At 39.3% G+C, this 20,698-nt stretch overlaps 1 protein-coding gene and 1 long non-coding RNA gene across 4 annotated transcripts in view; one reads left to right on the top strand and one right to left on the bottom strand.

Annotated features, from left to right (window-relative positions):
- Positions 1–3,376, bottom strand: part of LOC147915797 (uncharacterized) — an 87,450-nt gene extending 84,074 nt beyond the window's left edge. The window contains exon 1 of the long non-coding RNA XR_015553787.1: positions 3,046–3,376. This is a non-coding gene — a long non-coding RNA (uncharacterized LOC147915797). The remainder of the gene's footprint in view (positions 1–3,045) is intronic.
- Positions 1,288–14,986, top strand: LOC101388257 (tripartite motif-containing protein 60-like). 3 transcript variants are annotated; one of them, XM_087437459.1, is made up of 4 exons: positions 1,288–3,206; positions 4,198–4,336; positions 5,468–5,521; positions 11,291–14,986. In XM_087437459.1, the coding sequence occupies exon 4, from the start codon at positions 11,637–11,639 to the stop codon at positions 13,065–13,067; it is 1,431 nt and encodes a 476-aa protein (XP_087293585.1). In that variant the 5' UTR covers positions 1,288–3,206; positions 4,198–4,336; positions 5,468–5,521; positions 11,291–11,636; the 3' UTR covers positions 13,068–14,986. The 3 variants fall into 3 exon arrangements, with proteins under 3 accessions (XP_087293585.1, XP_087293584.1, XP_087293586.1); XM_087437458.1 differs by lacking the exon at positions 5,468–5,521; XM_087437460.1 differs by lacking the exon at positions 5,468–5,521 and having other exon boundaries at positions 4,195–4,336.
- Positions 14,987–20,698: the final 5,712 nt, after the last annotated feature.

Below are 20,698 nucleotides of genomic sequence, written 5' to 3'. Positions count from 1 at the left end.
TACAGACTGAGCCATAAGTGTCATGAAATGTTCAAATACTACAAGTAAACCAAAACAAAAATATTTCCAATTCTTCAGCATTTGGTAAAATCTAACTAATATTAGCTTTGAAAAATGAAAAAGTTTTAAACTTGCAATTTGGCAAAAAACCAAGGTGTTTTCTGTTAAGATACTCTTCCCTCTGATGAGACTGTGGAATATTATTCTCCATATTGTGATTTTTAGAGTTCTGTTTTTTAGAGAGTCTAAGCCTCTTTTATCATTATTATTTAGGTTTTTGCTTTGTTTAATTAAAGTGCACTTGTTGGAAAGTAAGGCAGGAAAGAAGGAGGAAGGAAAGAATGCGTTCAGCCTCTGAAAAGTGGTTTCCCAATAACGCTATGGGATTAAGTATTATTTTGCCCATTTTTAGGGAGGAAACAGGGACTTAGAAAGTGAGAGTAACCTAAAATCACCCAGCTAGTAAACTGCTACAGTTGGAATACAAATCCAAGTGCCTTCCAAAATGTGCTCTTAAGCACTAGAATATAAGAGGAATTTTAATTTATTTATTAAAGCCACATATTTTATAATGGAATAAAAAAAGTAGTTTCCTGACCTGCAGCTGAAAAATTAAGATTTTCTGGTCCTTAGATTTATGCCCCCTCTTGGAGGCAGATCGGTGTAGTGATCACCACTTCAGCTGACTTAGCCAGAGACCTGTGTATCTCTCTGTATGGATGACTTATACTTAATTCAACAAAGTTGGGATTTATTCCCTCCCAACTTTCTTTCTCTCTTCCTCTTTCAAGGAAACTTGAAAATTATTCTGGTTGCTTGAACTATTTTTTAAGAGAAAAAACTACCCACATAAATAAAATTCTTCCTTCTTTTGTTTTTCATCATATTTAAGCAGAATATTTCAAACTATTCTAAAACTAATTGTATCACAAGAGCTTGACTTTTTCTCTTCAAAAGTTATTTACAAATGGCAAAAAAATACATAGATTTTAGGTTGTTTTGTTTTTTTAAAAAAAAAAGCGATATAAAACAAAACGGGACATTTACACCTGCTCCTTCTAAATGTCACTTCTGCTCTCAGAGGGAAACAGAAACAGGCATTTTTAAAGAAATTTATAGATAATGTGTATGTGTTATATATATATAAATATATAAATATTATATATTTATATATTTATATATATATAAATATATATGTGTGTATATATATATAACACATATACACACATATATATTTGAGGGTTTTTTTATACTTATATTTACCAAGCTAGACACTGTTCTAAGTGATTTAACTCATGAAAACTCATTTACTAGTCACAACTCTAAGAGGTAAGTTCTACTATTATTGCCCCCCTCTTCTTTTTTTACTAGATGAAAAAACAGGCAAAAAAGATAAACTGCCAAAGGTCACACAAAGTACAAGACGGCAAAGCTTGGATTTGAACTCCTGGGAGCTTGCTTCCAAAGCCAGGCCTTAACTACCACTCTTTAGCTTCTTCTATACATGCAGAAGCACATAGACATGGGTATGTGCCCATACATACACATATTGTCATGTGCCCTTGCATGCCTTTACATATGTGCATGAAGGGCAGGGGGAGGAAGAAAAACTTGCTAAACAAGATGGAACAACCAGAGACCAAGACTACAAAGCATATCAGAGAGTAGCAGGCATGAAAAATATTCCTTGGCTGAGAAACTAGATCACTGATAAACTTGGAACAGCTTCAGCTCTTATACAGGAGGAGTAAGGGTGAAAGCCAGATTGCATCTGAAGTATTCTTGTTGAGAAGAAAGTGATGATAATTCTGAAAAGCAATGGGTCCAGGGGAAGAATCCAATACATAACAATCAACTCTTTAGGTTAATTAGCATCTAGCAGGTAGGCTGGCCCCATCCTGTTGAGTTGTGCCTTACCCTACAAAGCATGGCCAGCCTTTCAGGATTCGGTGTCATACTGATAGGGTTCCTGTCCTAAGCAATTTTTTACATCATAAACTGTGATAAGGAACGACTCATATTTTGTATGTTATAATGTTTACATCAAAACCACATACTCAGTCCACCGTAAAAGAACAAACAAAAAGAGAGGAAGCTGTCGCCACCAGCAATTCACAAGGTTTAGAAACCACAATTTGAACATCTGTTGAGGATCCTCTAATTCACACCTCTTATTTAACTGCCCACCATGCACCAGTTCTTGGATCTCTTAAATGCACCCAAAGATCTGCTTCCTGGATTGTAGCTAGTCATCCTTGCAAAATTCAAATTTTTATTATATCATGTTAATGGCTTACAATGCTTCACTGGCTTTCCTTTGCACTTGATAAAGACCAAAAGACTCAACTTCGCTTGAAGGTCTTGCAGCAGCGATTCTTGCCTATCTGGTCAGCCTCACAGAGACCACGTTTCATCTTTTCTACTTCCTCCTCCCTATCTCCCCTTGAGGTGCCAGCCAAACCAACCTCTTTCAGGCCCTCCTGTACCAAGATCTCTAGAGCTCAGAGCCTTCTCATTGGCTCTTCTTTCAGCCTTTAAGACTTTTACCCTCGAATTTGTTCAATAACTCAATTTCACCCCTCAAATTTCACCTTAAATGTCACTTCCTCAGAAGACCTCGGTGAGCCTGAGTCGAGGTGGGGCACAATTCTACAGGGTGGGACAGACCCACCCCCTCACCCATAGAGATGCAAACTGCTCCATGGAGGCGACTGTTCCTCTTTTGTTTCAAGGTTTTACTATCTCCTGACCTACAACCCTAGACTAAGAGAAGCAGCTCCGCCACAAAGCTTTCCATTCATAGTGTCTGAGAGGAGGAGGGTGTGGTGGTGACGCTTTTAAAACCAACCTGCCACCTTACATCGATCCTCAAGTTACTCACAGGAATAAAACGAGTAAGATCTGAAAAGGTTGCCACTGGAAATTACATGATTAGTTGAAGACAACAATGACCTAATCACTGAGGGAAATGCCCCCAGCTACTCTCAGAATCTCTTCCCGCTCTCCTCCTCCGTCAGGGTTATTGAGCATGCGCAGACCCATTACCTGCCCACTTCCGGGGGACCCGCCAATCACGGAGCAGGCTGAGTGTACGCCTCTAACGTGGAACCCGCCCCCTCAGGTGTGGAGTCTCCTGTGCTTTGCTGAACCAGGCTCTGAGGTGTCTGCAGTCTCAGGTCTGAGAGGAGCCGAGCCGTGTGTTCCAGGTAAACTGGGAGGGTTCCAGAACTGGGCCAAGCGGGGCTGTCCTGAGCAAGGGGTTGCTGAGCTGGACGCTGTGCGCCAGACCTCCGGGTTGCAGCTTGAACACGAGTGGATCTCCTCATCCTCAGTCTCTCTTTGGCAAAGATCTTGTGAAAACTACAGCTTCCTGGCCAGACCTGTGGATGCAGAATGGGGGTGGGGGCCTGCGTTAATTAAATTTTTAAGAAGATTTTGATCTGAACGACGATTTGGGAATTGCTACATTCATTATCCCCGAAGAATTACTGTGTTTGGTAGGGAAAGGAGGGGATGGAGCGGGGAAGGTGAGAGATTAAGGGAGTGGAGTGGTAGCCACCATTTGAGAACCCGCTGAGCTACATAGCCTATACCTTCTGGCCAATTTAAGCATCCTCGTAAAGATTTTACAGTGAAGAGTTATCATTTCGACTTGACAGGTGAGCCGGTTTAGGCTCAGGTGTGTTAAGGATCATCAATTATGACGGGTTGAGACTGAAAGCTAGGAATCTACCTCAGGTTCTACTTAGTCATTAAATACTTTTTGAGCACCCGCTATATGCCCAAGACAAGAATAAACTAGAGACACATAACCACGGAGAAGTTTACAGTCTAGCGGGGGAGTTGAACACATGAGCTAAGGAATTGCAAAAATCATTGTAAAATCAAATCACAACTATGATTTGATGGGGAGTTAGGTGAACAGGCTAGGATGGGATCTTGCTGGTCTTTTAAACTTTGTTTTCCGTATTTTTATTTATTTATTTATTTTTGCTGAGGAAGATTGGCCCTGGGCTAACATCCGTGCCCATCTTCCTCTCCTTTATATGGGACGCTGCCACAGCATGGCTTGACAAGCGGTGCGTTGGTGCGCGCCCAGGATGCCAATATGCAAACCCCGGGCTGCGGCAGCAGAGCGCACGCACGTAACCATTGCACCACAGGGCGGGCCCCTAAACTTTGTTTTCCTTAAAGCAGTGGTTCACAAGGTATCGTCTTGAAGCTGGCAGTCACCTGGGAACTTCTTAGAAATACAGCTGAACTGAATCAGAAATACACCACCAACTGAATCCGAAACCCGGGCTGTGACCCAGCCATCTTTTATCAAGACCTACAGGTAATTATGCAAGCTAAGGTTTGAAAACTCCTTTCTTTAATAAAGAACCAGTGAACTGTTTTAAGTTGGAAGAGAAAAGGATTATACTTGTATTTGAAAAGATCAATTTAGCTACAGAGTTAGGGAATTGATTGGAGGCACCGTTGTGTGTTGGAGGAGAAAGAGGGCTTATAGTGTAATCTAAAGGAGAGACTTGGGTAGTTTGAACTAGGGTGGTAGGCAATGCCTAGGAAGCTGGTTCTGTTCACTCCATGGTCTTACTGGCTTGATTCTGAAAAGCAGGGAAAACTGATTTGTGTTGTGTGCTTGGGAGAGGGGGGGCACAATGATACCTAGTGAGTGCCTATTATGTTCCTAGCACTGTACTAGAGTCCTTTTTTTGTACAGACTTTCTTAAAAGTATATTGTTTTCTTCTGATTTAGTTTAAATTGCTCTGCCATTTACTAGCTGTGTAACATTGGGCAAAGTTCTTAAAACTTCCTTCAGCCTCAGTTTTCTAATCTCTGGCCACTATGCAACCTCACCCCCAATCGCATGCACTCCCCATCTTTCTTAGCCTAGAAACTATTAAGCAAGGACTGGCACTCACTGAAGCTTTAGTCAGTAGCTATCATGACACATAGTGTGGTCAGGTAGGGAGAGTGGCTTGGAAAAGACTATATGCTTTATTTTATGTACTTCTGTGTTGTTGGAATTTACTACAAGTTGAATGTATTTTAACATAAAATTAAAGGTGTATTGGAAAATTCTGAAACTTCTCTCCTGTACCTCCAAAATTAGTGTAGGAAAATTTCCTGCATCATACCATTACAGTGAGCCTCGTGGAAGTTAATGCCTTTACTGGTCATTGAGGATTTAGCCACTATACAAGACATACCAGCTTTTAGGTTAAATATCAGTGCTTTTATATGTAAGTAAAGATACACATATATGGAATATATAATAAAGTGTAACATGTATAAAATAAGTATATAGATTTGGCTATATTTCTAAGAGCTTTTGAGATTTTACGAGATAGTCCTACAATACTTTCTATTGTACATGTGTTGAATGCCAGACACTGTGACATGTACCTTATGTTATTTCTCATTTAATGATTACATTGTGAGATAGTATTATTTCTCTATTAGTGAAAAGAAAACTGAAGCTCAGAGAAATTAATTTGGCCAAGGACATATAACTCGGTAAGTGGCAGAGTTGGATGAAAACCTAGTTCTGTCAGGGATTGTTACTTCTCAATTTGTGCTATATCTGTTTTCACTGTTATAGTGCTGGAATCGGTGAAAGTCTGTTTTTTTCCTTAAAAAATTTTGCAATATGTTAGCAAATATGAATAAATGTGAACATATCAAATATGAAAAATATAAGATGCTTCGAAGTAGATATAGAGGGATGCATAGAATCTTGTGGTAGTATGAAGAAAGGGCAGTACAGCTTAGTGATGTATCATGCCCGTGGTTATGCCAAGTAATGTAATGTTGTATAGGTGTATTCAAATTATTGTAGACTCAGCTTTTACAGCTCTAATTGAGGATAATATCTTCCTACTTAAAGAGTTGTTCTGAGAGTTTAATTGAATCAATGACTGTATGAAAGATCCTTAGCTTAGTGCATGACACATAATAAACCATCCTCGAGAACATTTCTCTTGGGCTGAGTCTCCCAAAGGAACAAAATTTAGTCCTAAGAAAGAAGTGAGGAAAGGGTAATCTAAGCAGTGAGGGGTTTGTGTAGAGGAAGGAGAGCATGACATCTCTGTTGAAAAAAAAAATTAAAGGACAAGTGCTTTAGGGGACCGTAGCCAGATGAAGATGAAGATGATGAGATATGAAGGAAGGGCTCTGAATGGTACGCTAAGGGTGGAGCCCTTTGTCCTGACTTATGGTAAGTTATTGGTCAGTTTAAATGAGAGGAAAGATTTAATCAGTTTAACAAGTGAAGGCTTGAGGGGCCGGCCAGGTGGCTCAGCGGTTAAGTGTGCGCACTCTGCTTCAGTGGCCTGGGGTTCACAGGTTTGGATCCCGGGCACACACCAACACACCGCTTGTCAAACCATGCTATGGCAGTGTCCCGTATAAAGTAGAGGAAGGTGGGCACGGATGTTAGCCCAGGGCTAGTCTTCCTCAGCGAAAAAGAGGAAGATTGGCATCGAATGTTAGCTCAGGGCTAGTCTTCCTCACCAAAAAAAAAAAGTGAAGGTTTGAGGGATAAGTTAAATTATATCAAGAAGCAATAGGCAAATGTAAAACTTGGGATAGTCTACAGCACAAAGGTGGAGGCAGGAGACATTGTTCTAGATTGAAAGGTATTTAAGAGAACTAATAAGCAAATGCAGTGTGTGGGCCATACAGGCATTCATCATTTTATTACGCTTTGCAGATACTATGTTTTTACAAATTGACGGTTTGTGGCACCCCTGCGTAGAGAAAGTCTGTCAGCACCATTTTTATAGCAGCATTTGCTCACTTCATGTCTGTATCATATTTTGATAATTCTGGCAATATTTCAAACTTTTTTATTATTGTATTTGTTATGGGGATCTGCGATCACTGATCTTTGATGTTACTATTGTAATTGTTTTGGGGCACCATGAACTGCGCCCATATAAGATGGCGAACTTAATCGATAAATGTGTGTGTTCTGACTGCTCCACCAACTGGCCATTCCCCTGTCTCTCTCCCTCTCCTCGGGCCTCCCTATGCCCTGAGACACAACAGTATTGAAATTAGGCCAATTAATAACCCTACAGTGGTCTCTAAGTGTTCGAGTGAAAGGAAGAGTCACACATCTCTCACTTTAAATCAAAAGCTAGAAATGATTAAGCTTGGTGAGGGAGGCTTGTCGAAAGGCAAGATAGGCCAAAAGCTAGGCCTCTTGTGCCAAACAGCCAAGTTGTGAATGCAAAGGAAAAATTCTTGAAGGAAATTAAAAGTGCTACTCAGTGAACACACAAATGATGAGAAAGACAAACAGCTTTATTGCTGATATGGAGAAAGTTTTAGTGGTCTGGATAGAAAAGCAAACCAGCTACAACATTCCCTTGAGCCAAAGCTTAATCCAGAGCAAGGCCCTAATTCCTTTGAATGCTATGGAGGCTGAGAGACAGTGAGGAAGCTGCAGAAGAAAAATTTGAAGGTAGCAGAGGTTGGTTCATGAGGTTCAAGGAAAGAAGCCATCTCCATGACATAAAAATGCAAGTTAAAGCAACAAGTGTTGGTGTAGAAGCTGCAGCAAGTTATCTAGAAGGTCTAGCTAAGATAATTAATGAAGGTGGGTAAACTAAACAACAGATTTTCTTTTCTTTTTTCTTTTTTGAGGAAGATTGGCCCTGAGCTAACATCTATTGCCAATCTTCCTCCTTTTTTTTTTTTTTTTATCTTTTTAGTCACCAAAGCCCCAGTAGACAGTTATTATGTCATAGTTGTACATCCTTCTTGTTGCTCTATGTGGGATGCTGCCTCAGCATGGCTTGATGAGCTGTGCATAGGTCCATGCCCAGGATCCAAACTGGCGAACCCCAGGCTGCTGAAGTGGAGCGTATGAATTTAACCACTATGCCACTGGGCCGGCTCCTAACAACAGATTTTCAATGTAGATGCAACAGCCTTCTATTGGAAGAAAATGCCATCTAGAACTTTCATAGCTAGAGAGGAGAAGTCAATGCCTGGCTTCAGAGGACAGGCTGACTCTTGTCAGGGGCTAATGCAGCTAGTGACTTGAAGTTGAAGTCAATGCTCATTTACCATTCCCCAAATCCTAGAGCCCTTAAGAATTATGCTAAATCTACCCTGTGCTTTAGAAATGGAATAACAAAGCCTGGTTGATAGCACATCTGTTTACAATATGGTTTACTGAATACTTTAAGCCCACTGTTGAGACCTACTGCTCAGAAGAAAAGATTCTTTTCAAGATATTACTGCTCATTGACAATGCGCTTGGTCACCCAAGAGCTCTGATAGAGATGTACAATGAAATGAATGTTGTTTTCATGCCTGCTAACATGACATTCATTCTGTAGCCCTTGAATCAAGGACTAATTTCAACTTTCAGGTCTTATTTAAGAAACACATATCATAAGGCTATAGCTGCCATAGATAGTGAGTCCTCTGATGAATTTGGGCAAAGTAAATTCAAAACTTTCTGGAAAGGAGTCACCATTCTAGAAGCCATTAAGAACATTGGTGTTTAACAGGAAGAGGTCAAAATTTCAACATTAATAGGAGTTTGGAAGAAGTTGATTCCAACCCTCATGGATGACTTTGAGGGGATCCAGACTTCAGTGGACGAAGGTACTGCCAATGTGGTGAAAATAGCAAGAGAACTAGAATTAGAAGTAGATCCTGAAGATATCACTGAATTGCTGTAATCATAAAACTTGAACAGATGAGGAGTTCTTTCTTATGGACAAGCAAAGAAAGTGGTTTCTTGAGATGGAATCTACTCCTGGTGAAGATTGTTAAAATGACAACAAAGGATTTAGAATACTGTATAAACTTAGTTGATAAAGCAGCAGCAGGGTTTGAGAGGATTGACTCCAATTTTTACAGAAGTTCTACCGTGGGTAAAATGCTATCAAAAAGCATTGCATGCTACAGAGAAATTGTTCATGAAAGGAAGAGTCAGTTGATGCGGCAAACTTCACTGTTTTATTTTAACAAATTGCCACAGGCACCCCAACCTTCAGTAGTCACCACACTGATAGTCAGCAGCCATAAACATCAAGGCAAGACCCTCCACCAGGAAAAAGATTGACTCACTGAAGGCTCAGGTGATGTTTAGCATTTTTTAGCAATAAAATATTTTTTTTTTTTTTGGTGAGGAAGACCAGCCCTGAGCTAACATCCGATGCCAATCCTCCTCTTTTTGCTGAGGAAGATTGGCCCTGGGCTAACATCTATGCCCATCTTCCTCTATATGGGACGCCGTCACAGCATGGCTCAACAAGCGGTGCGTCAGTGTGCACCTGGGATCCGAACCTGCGAACCCCAGGCCGCTGAAGTGGAGTGTGCGCACTTAACCACTGTGCCACCCGGCCGGCCCTAACCATAAAATAGTTTTTAATTAGGTGCATTGTTTTTTCAGACATAATGCTGTTGCACACTTAATAGACTACAGTATAGTGTAATTAACATAACTTTTATGTGTGCTGGGAAACCAAAAGATTCATATGAATCACTTTATTGCAATATTCGCTTTATTGCAGTGGTCTGCAACAGACCACTGCAATATCTCCAAGGTGTACCTCGTTTTATTGCACTTCACCGATACTGCATTTTTTACAAGAGCAAACAGATTTTGACTCACTGAAGGTTCAGGTGATGGTTAGCATTTTTTAGCAATAAAGTATTTTTTTAATTAAGGTATGTACATTTTTTTTTAGACATAATGCTATTGGCACACTTAATAGACTACAGTATAGTGTAAACATTACTTGTATATGCACTGGGAAACCAAAAAATTGGTGTGAATTGCTTTGTTGTGATACTCGCTTTATAGCAGTGGTCTGGAACTGAACAGTATCTCTGAGGTATGCCTGTACTGCATTTTTCCTATTCTGCTGGTAGGAAGAGAAAGTCGGGGTAGCAAAAGAACTAGGTCTAGGTCACCAAGACAAAGCCAATTTCATATGTCAAAACCATGCTTATATTAGTATTTTCCCTGTCTTTGGGTTATGAGGAAGGAGAGTGGAAGAGGAAAAGATGGGAAAGTGTCTGTTCATGTGGGGAGAAGGGAAAGAATACTGTATTGAGGATTAGGTGGCTTACAAGCTTGGAGGAATTTGATTTTCTTAAAATTGGATGTAGGTGGGCATCTTGAAAACAAGCCAGGAAATTTTCCCCCTAACTTTTTATTTTGAAATTTTCAGGGGCCGGCCTGGTGGTGCAAGCGGTTAAGTGCGCGTGCTCCGCTGCGGCGGCCTGGGGTTCGCTGGTTCGGATCCTGGGCGTGCACTGACGCACCGCTTGTTAAGCCATGCTGTGGCGGCGTCCCATATAAAGTAGAGGAAGATGGGCATGGATGTTAGCCCAGGGCCAGTTTTCCTCAGCAAAAAAGAGGAGGATTGGCATTGGATGTTAGCTCAGTGCTGGTCCTCCTCACAAAAAAATAAATGAATAAATAAATAAATAAAATAAAAAATAAAATTTTCAAATGTACAGAAAAATTGAAAGTATGTGCAATGAACATAGATATACCTTTTGCCTATATTCACGAGTTGTTATACTTTTGCTATATCCTTTTTCTCTGTTTATATATACATTTTTAAATTATTGAACCTTCTGAATGTAAGTTGCAACCATCAAGATGGTTCCTTCGCATACTTCAGTATACATCTCCTAAGAACAACGACATTTTACTTTTTACTTATAAGTACTTTTTACTTTACTTTACTTATAAACACAATTTAATACTGATACATTATACAATCCATACTAAAATTCTCACATTTGCCCCCAAAAAGTTTCTTTTACTTGTTTATCTTTTAATTTTAAGATCCCAGGTTGAGTCTGGGATTACATATTGCATTTGTTTGTCATATTTCTTTAGTCTTAAATCTAGAACTTTTTTTTTTTTGTTTTTCATGACATTTACATTTTCGAAGAATGCATTCCAGTTATCTTGTAGATTGCACAGAGTCTAAGTTAGATTCATCGTTTTCTCATGATTAGATTGAGATGAAATTGATTTTTGGCAAGAATATTTTATAGGCAATGTTGTGTGCTTACCATTGCATCATATCAGGAAGTACATAAAGTCAGTTTGTCCCATATTTTTGTTGTTGTTTTGATTAATAAGAAATGTGTGGGGTGAATCTCTACAATTATGAATTCTTGTTTTTCCAAGAATGTCCACCCAATGATTTTAGCATTCATTGATGATTCTTGTGTGAATGTTTCAATACACTGGTGATAGTGGAATTATATTTTTAACTTAATATCTTTTCTCACCCATAGGAAGGATTCCTTGTCTTGGACCTAAGGCTACATTTTTGAACAAGAAAGCCACTAAGCTTGACTTCACATCGAGAGGAAAGAGCAGCAGCCCAGCTCACGTGTTCTCATATGCAATAGACTGCAGCCTGTGACGTGTTTTTGGCAATAGACTCTGGAGCTAAGGGGCAGAGGGATAAACAAGTTAGTAGAGGCTGCCATCAATATACCAAGCCAGTGAAACAAAGCTGTTCAGTTTGCGAGGTCTGGGGGAGGATATCCACTGCTTATTGAGTCTTGAGCACTAGAGAGCCAGGACACATTATCTAAAGGACCCATTATCTTACCCATCACCTTTGTTCACGGCTCAATGGAGTTTGTGACAGCCCTGGCAGACCTCCAAGCAGGGGCTAGCTGTCCCATCTGTCTGGACTACTTGAAAGACCCAGTGACCATCAGCTGTGGGCATAACTTCTGTCTCTCCTGCATCAATATGTTCTGGAAGGATCTAAATGATACTTTCCCTTGCCCTTTTTGCCGATTTTGCTGTCCAGAAAGGAAATTCACGAGCAATCTCCAACTGGGCAATTTGACTGAAATTGCTAAGTTACTCCAGATAAGAAGAAGCAAGAGGAAGAGGCAGGAAGAGAAGCTTATATGTGAAAAGCACAATCAGGTTTTGACCTTTTTCTGTCAGAAAGATCTAGAGGTTTTATGTCCACGATGCAGTTTCTCCACTGATCACCGGAATCACTATGTTTGGCCCATAGAGAAGGCTGCCCCCTATCATAGGAAAAGATTGGAGTGTTGCATTGAGCCCTGGAAGGAGAGAGTGGAGCAGGTTGAAAAAGTGATAACTATGCAAACCAGAAAATCATTGGAACTAAAGAAGAAGGTAGAATATAGGAGAGAAGAAATAAAGTCTGAATTTGAGCAACTTACGTTGTTTCTTCAAAATGAGCGAGAGACTGTTCTTCAGCAATTACAAGATGAAGAAGTGGATATTTTAAAAAAACTAAATGAAAACCTAACAAAATTTTCAGATCATGTTTCTACATTAAAATGTCTATTAAAGGAGATAGAGAGCAAATATGTGAAATCAGAACTGGAATTACTGACAGATGTTAAACGTATGTACCATAGATATAAAACCTTAAAGTCCCCTGAACCTTTTTCATTCCAATTAAAGGAGCATAGTTATTGTCTTCCTCCACAATATTCTGGCCTAAACAAAATTATCAAGCAATTTCAAGTGGATGTAATTCTTGATCCTGAAACAGCATATCGTAAACTTATTGTCTCAGAAGATAGAAAAACTGTGCAATATGGAAATACAATGCAAAACTTACCTCATAACCCAAGGAGATTTTATCTCTGCCCAGCTGTTCTGGGTTCTGAGGGATTTAATTCTGGCAGGCAGTATTGGGAGGTAGAAGTGAAAGACAAGCCTGAATGGATCATGGGTGTCTGTAAAGACTCTCTTCCCAGGAGGAGGAGGAGGAGGAGTCTGAATCAACCGATGTTAGTACAGGATGGATTATGGGGTATTGGGCGATGTAGTCAGAGTAATTATGTTGCATTGGGTCCTAAAAAAATTAATCTTCTGCCAAAAGTAATACCTAGCAAGATCGGCATTTTTTTAGACTGTGAGTTGGGTGAAGTTTCCTTTTACAATTTGAATGATAGATCTCTTCTCTATATTTTTAATGATTATTTTACAGGAGCACTTTGGCCTTATTTCTATACTGGAACTGATTCAAAACCTCTTAAAATCTGTACAATAACAGATTCTGAATGCTGAGCTATTGTAAGACTCTTAATTGTTTCTTTTTCTTTTCAGTTAGTGGACAAAACTAAGCCAGTGAATCTAGTCTCAACAATGTCTGTTTTTAGTTTTCCCTTTAAACAATCAGAATGGTTTTTATCTCAGTTTCAGCAGCTCCTGAAGAATGTGGTTATAATGCCTACTTTGCAGATAAATTATGGGATCCAATTGGAAAGTGCTTTAGAGATTCCAAGATTTTAAAAATATGCTTAAAAAAGAATAAGCCTTTATTAAAGGCGTTCATGACCACTCCAGGACCACCTGCTCTGTAAAGGTAGCCACTTTCAGCTTCATCTGTTTACCTCAATGTTTCTCAGTAACGTGTTTTGTTGTTTTTACTCTGTGTGTGTCTTTGTCAGTCTTGACTTAGTACTCTGGAAAATGAGGTAGTGTCCCCACCATATGCAGACACCATATACTTATGTATATACACACAATCAATAGATAATCTTCCCTCTGTTCCCAGTTGGACAACATACCCTCCAGCTCTGTTGAGCTGCCATCCTTCACCTCATGTTGGGAACTGACCTGTCTTCTGGGAATCCTGGTTGATTTAGTTGTGTGTTTTTCTCCTTAGGCTTACTCTGTTCGGGGAATCACGTCTTTCAGTAGATCACAGATATGTAAAATTTAGAAGAACTTACATCAACAAAAAAGACTGCTGAATCTTTAGATCAGTTTGGGGAGAATTGACATCTTGCCGATATTGAGGCATCTAATCCATGAGCTCATTTATTTGGGTCTTTGACTTCCCTCCAATATTTTGTAGTTTTCAATAGACATGTCTTTAACATCTTCTGTCAGATTTATCCCTAAGTAGAGTCCATTGGATCTTCTGCAGAAATGATTGTGTCATCTGCAAATAAAGACATTTTTACTTCTTTTACAATCTAGGTCCTTTTTCTTGTCTGATTGCCTTGACTAGGACCTCCAGCACAATATTGGTTCTTAACGTATCTTATGACTGGTTTTACCCCTCATTTTACTGCTCACATTTCCTCACTTAATTTCTCTACTTTTTTCTCTTATTACCTTTATTACCTAACTTTGATAGCTCTCAGTCTTCACATAAAATAATTTTTGTTTAATACTGTCAATTTAATATTATCTAACCATTTCCCCACTGATGGATGTTTATTTAGGTTATATCTAACTTTTGCAAATAATGTACAGTGAATGCATATTTATACTTTTAATAAAATATTTAAAGTGTAGAGCACAATGAAAAAGAAAACACCCATGTATCCATGACCCAAATTAATAGAACATTAACTTCACCTTTGAAGTTCCCTTTGTGCTCTTCAACCCCAGCCTCTTCACTTCTGGTCCTCGCTAGTTCCCACCACTAATCTTAGTTTGGTATTCCATTGTTTTCCTAACCTTTTGCCATGTATATTTGTATCCCTAAACAATATGTTGTTCAGTTCCACATGTTGTTTAATTTTACATAAAGTTGATACTGAATTATTCTGTGTCTTGTATTTTTTTCCTTCAACATTATGTTCATGAGATTCATCATGCTTTTGCTTAAGGCTGTCCTTTGTTTTTATTCTACTTCTGATGGGTACTCAATCTGAGACTTTCACAAACAGCTGCTATGAAAGTTATACATCTGGTTTCTTTAGAGAGGGAGTTGCTGGACCTTCACCTTTATTGGATAATGTCAAATTATTTTCCAAAGTCTGTGCCAATTTACACTCGCACCCACGGTGTACAAATTTCTTATTGCTCTGCATCAACAGTACTTGATTTTTTAAATTTTTTACTAATTTGCAAGATGTTAAATGTTATCTCTGGTTTTAATTGTATCCGTGATTTCTAATAGAATATATTTTCATAGGTTTAATAAGCATTTCTGTTTCTCTTCTGTAAAATACCCGTTCTTATTTTTTTTCCTTGTTTTTATTTTAGTCTGTTTGTCTCATGGGTTTATAAGAGCTCTTTATATTTTCTGGATGCTAGTCCTATAGCAGTTATGTTCACTACAGATATCTTCAAGTTTATCTCACTATCTTACTGTGGTGTCTTGAGCAGAAGTTCTTAAATTTGGTATAGTTGATTTTATCAGTCATTTGAGGTTTGGATTCTTGTTTAAGAAATCCTCCCCTACACCAAAGCCATTAAAATATTCTATATGTGTTTCTAAATGTTTTTATCATTTACTTGGAGTTGATTCTGTGTTTGGGACTAGGATGGGGCCTGCCTATGTATTTAATTATATACAATGTATAAATAACTGATGGTTACAATACTACGAATTGAGAAGTCCATCATTTCTCCAACTGATTTGCAATGCCACCTGGATCTGATATCTAATCTGTTCTACTTGTCTATTGGTCTATCCTCAGGCCAAAACTGCACTCAAATATTATAGCTCTCATTCTTGATACCTGGTGACAATTTTCATCATCTCTTCTTCAGATGAGATGACAACTCTTGGCCTATTCCATGTAACTTTTATAATTTTACTTATTTATTTTTTCCCCCAAAGCCCCAGTACATAGTTGTATGTCATAGCTACACATCCTTCTAGTTGCTGTATGTGGGACGCGGCCTCAGCATGGCTAGAGAAGCGGTGTGTTGGTGCACACCCAGGATCCGAACCCAGGCCGCCAGCAGCGGAGCGTGCACACTTAACTGCTAAGCCACGGGCCGGCCCCCATGTAACTTTTAGAATCAGCTTGCCAAACTAAACATCATAACCATAGAGATTTTATTTGAAATTGCATTGAAGTTATAAATCAAATTGGAGAAAATTGACACCTTTATTGAGTTGCCCAATCTACGAACATAGTATGCCTTTACATCTATTTAAGTCTCCTTTAATAACATATAACACCCACCAGTGGTCTACCTTAGGTACAGCTAAACATTCTAACTCACATGACTTTCATCGGGCACACTTGACATCAAGATTACTCAGAAGGATGTTGGACAGTAAGCTGTCTGCCAGCAGATAGCTTCAGGCATTTCCATGGGAATTATTTTTTTTTTTTAAGATTTTATTTATTTTTTCCCTCCAGTAGATAGTTGTATGTCATAGCTGCACATCCTTCTAGTTGCTGTATGTGGGACTCAGCCTCAGCATGGCCGTAGATGTGGTGCCTCCGTGAGCGCCCAGGATCCGAACCCGGGCCACCAGCAGCGGAGCGTGCGCACTTAACCACCAAGCCACGGGGACGGCCCCTCCATGGGAATTCTTACGTCCACATAGCTGTCCAGGAGCACTTCTATTGGGCTCCCTATGAGATGGCTCAGGTAGGTAAATGAGACATTGAGCAGGTGAAGGACCTGCGCTGACTTAAAACTTCATGTCCCAGGAGGCCACTAGATCTTGTAACTTCCCTGACAAGTAAGTGGGCTCCCTGGACTAGAAGGGACCTTCTGAAATTATACAGAAGAGTTGATAAGTGGCCTCTGGGGAAAGCACATATACTAGAGACAGCAAAAACAGTTTTCTATCTGTTTGAACTTCATAGGTTTTAGAACCAGTTTCCTCACCTTTAAAATGGAAAAATAATCTACCTCAGAGGGTTGTTTAAAGACTAGATGCTCCCAATTGCCACCCTCAATATACCAAGAAGTATTATTCAGGCCTGGTCTCCCCTTGGTCATTTCATTTAAACTCAATGCAGTTAAGCATTTTGTGCTTTAAGAGTAGTTTGTTTGATTTCCTCTAGGGAGGGGAATTTGACTCAGTTTTTTAAAATCTAGTTTTAATGTTTCAATTATTATTCATTGTTTACAAGATTTATTATAATTACCAACCACTGATTTACAACCACTGTTGTCATCTGGGGCAACCACTTTCAAGTCTTGCTTTTCTTTGGTTATTTACTTTTTGTGTGTGTGTGTGAGGAAGATGAGCCCTGAGCTAACATCCATGCCAATCCTCCTCTTTTTGCTGAGGAAGACTGGCCCTGAGCTAACATCGGTGCCCATCTTCCTCCACTTTATATGGGACAACGCCACAGCATGGCCTGACAAGCAGTGCATCAGTGCACTCCCAGGATCCAAATCCCTGGCCTCTAGCAGTGGAGCACGTGTGCTTAACTGCTACGCCATGGGGCCGGCCCCGGGTATTTACTTTTTATGGTCACTAAATAACAAGCTAATAGAGATACTTTTGGATTTTTCAGTTTGAGGTATTATCATTTGATGTCCTACTTTGGAAGATGAGAATTTAGAGCAGTTTTCACTCTGTGGCCCTCTCCTAATAGAATTCTTCATTTTTGTATAGAACATTTTCTTTTTAATTTTTTTTAACTTTATTTATTTTTTCCCCCAAAGCCCCAGTAGATAGTTGTATGTCATAGCTGCACATCCTTCTAGTTGCTACATGTGGGACGCGGCCTCAGCATGGCCGGAGAAGCAGTGCGTCGGTATGCGCCCGGGATCCAAACCTGGGCCGCCAGCAGTGGAGCGCGCACACTTAACCGCTAAGCCACAGAGCTGGCCCCAAACATTTTCTGATGTTTACGGTATTTTGGCTATGTCAATACCATTCACTTCTGAGCCATGTATAATGAAATGATTGCTTTTTCTCCCCCCAACTTTGTTTTCCTGTAGTTAATAATTGTCTTATATTTCTCATTTGCTTTGTTTTCTGTGTCCTTATCCTTAATTCATCCCCAAACTGTCCCTGCAGTTGTCTAAATCTCTCAATTTAAACACATTTAGCTTTCTACCTCTTGGATTTTACAGACTACTCTCAAGGAAACTTCTGACCTACTCTAATGCGGGCGGGTTGTTTACTAAGCCAGCTGCTCAGATATCATCTTGGGAATGCCCTTGGCATCTCTTAAGTCATTTTTTCTCTTTCCATGTTTTTCCATTTGGAGGTTGGTCTCTTGTTTTGTTGGAGAATGTCCTTCAGTAGCTTCCTAATAATGGTACATGGGAAGTAAATATTTTGAGACCTTCCTGAGACCTTTAGTCTATCCTGATACTTAACTAAAAGTTTCTTAGGGTATAAAATTCTAGTTTTGAAATAATTTACCCTTATATATTTTTAGCATTTTTTATTATGAAATGTATTGTTATGAAATGTGTTTTAAAATATATCAGCATAGACAATATGCTATAAGCATGACTTTTAATCAATGCTGTATACAGAGTTGGTCATTTGCCCTAATCAAGAATTCACATCCAGCTGGATTCTTTTTTTTTTTTTCGGTGAGGAGGTCAGCCCTGTGCTAACATCTGCCAATCCTCCTCTTTATTTGCTGAGGAAGACTGGCCCTCGGCTAACATCCGTGCCCATCTTCCTCCACTTTATATGGGACACCGCCACAGCATGGCTTGCCAAGCAGTGCATCGGTGCGCGCCGGGATCCAAACCGGCGAACCCCAGGCCGCCACAGCGGAGTACGCGCACTTAACCGCTTATGCCACCAGGCCGGCCCCCCAGCTGGATTCTAATGGGGAAACTTAAGGTCCAGGTGCTATAATATTTGCTTCAGTTATCTTAATCTCCCATTAATTCTGAGGCTATAATTAAAATAATGGATATAATGGACATAAAAAATGGGATGGCATTGGTGAAATTAGTGGTATTGGGCATACATGGATTGACTGAAATGTTTGAGTCATTAGACACTCTTACATGTATAGAACAATAAAGTCTAGGGAACTCTGTAGCCTGTACCTTATCAAACATGATCCTAGAACTCCAAAGATGTCTGCGTCCAGCCATGGGTTTTGAGGACACTGGTGGCCTCATGATGACTGTAGTGTTAGATGAATCTTGCCTTTATGGAATTGTGTTTGCTTCAACTGAAGCTTTTGTGCGAGATCAGAGCACCTAAAAGGACAGAATGTTGGGAACATTGAGCTTACCAACAAGGCTGTATATATGTATGTATGTATAGTGTCTGCCTGCTAAGTAAATGACTTTTTAATATGTCCACATGTGGGGCAGAATTTTGGCTGAGATTTGCTTTTATTACCTGGTAGCAACTGGTTAATCTTTATATACCTATAACTATTGACAGTTATTGTTATTTATTGAGAAGAACAATAATTGTGCAAAACAAAATTGGCTTAGTTCTTTTCATAACATACATGGTAAATAATAAATCTGTGTAAATAATGCATATGTATAGTTTAAAGGAAAAGAGTAATATCATACCCAAGTGTCTACCATTCAATTTAAGAAATATACCTGTAACTTAAAAGCCCCTCCTCAACTGTATTCCATTTCCTCTTTGGAACCAAAAGTAACCACTACCCTGAATTTTGTATTGCATCACTTGTTTGCTTTTCTCTATCATTTTTATCCTATATATCCTTAAAAAATTGTTTAGTTTTGCCTGATTTGGGGCTTTATATAAATGGAACCATACAATAGAGATTTCTCTATAACTTGCTATTTTCTCTGAACATTATGTTGAGATTCATCCATGCTGATACATGTAGCTTTGTCTGTTTTTTTCATTGCTTCATAGTATCTATTGTATGATCATAACACAGTTTGTCCATTCTATAGTTTCTACAGTTAATAAGAGGATCTATTTGACATTTTCCTTTGCCAGAGAGGAACATCCTTCCCTAATTGTCAGCTTAATTTGCTATATTGGAAGGAAGAAATCACTAGTTTCCTATTGAAAGAACCATGGAGAGCAACTTGTTAATTTGGAAAAGGTAAAGGCTAACTGCTATGAGGGAAAAGAAAGCAGGGATCTGTGATAGACACTGCTGAGGTGGAGATGGAAATTTTAAATAAGGTGGTTGAGGAAGGCCTCATTGAGATACTGGCATGTGAGGCAAGTCAAGAACTACGCAGGTATCTGATAGAAGAGTGTTCCAGGCAGAGGGAAGAACAAGTGCAAAGCCATAAGGAAGAGTTATATCTGGCCTCTAGGAATAGCAAGGAGTTCAGAGTGGCTACTGCAGAACAAAATGGGAGAGCAATAGGATATAGGATCAAGAAGCTTTAGGGGCCCAGATAGTATAGTGTCTGGGATACAGTTGCAAGGGCCATTAAGTGACATGGGAAGTCACTGATGTGTTTTGAGCAGAGGAGTGGCATATTTATGGGGTTTTTTAAATGAATTTTTTTGAGGTAACATTGGTTTATAACATTATATAAATTTCAGGTGTACCTCATTATATTTCGATTTCTGTGTAGACTATATCGCTTTCACCACCCAAAGTCTAATTGCCATCCATCACCGTACACATGTGCCCTTTTACCCCTTTTCCCTTGTCCCCTCCCCCTTCTGCTCTGGTAACCACCAATCTGTTCTCTGTGTTTATGTTTGTTGATTGTTTTTTTTTATCTTCCACAGTTGAGTGAAATATGGTATTTGTCTTTCTCCTTCTTACTTTAATTAGCATAATGTCCTCAAGGTCCATCCATGTTATCATAAATGGCAGGATTTCATCTTTTTTTAGCTGAGTAGTATTCCATTGTGTATATATACCACATCTTCTTTATCCATTCGTCCCTTGATGGGCACTTAGGTCATATCCAAGTCTTGCCTATTGTAAATAATGCTGTGATAAACCTTGGGGTGCACACATGTTTTTGAATTAGTGTTTTCGTGTTCTTTGGATAAACACACAGAATAGCTATTCTTAATTTTTTGAGGGATCTCCATAGTGGCT

The sequence above is a fragment of the Ceratotherium simum genome, chromosome 12, assembly GCF_057802395.1.
Source record: "Ceratotherium simum simum isolate JZ-2026a chromosome 12, ASM5780239v1, whole genome shotgun sequence".
Taxonomy (NCBI): Eukaryota; Metazoa; Chordata; class Mammalia; order Perissodactyla; family Rhinocerotidae; genus Ceratotherium; species Ceratotherium simum.
Note: the sequence above shows the minus strand (reverse complement) of the source record. Positions and strands in the feature narration are given on the sequence as shown.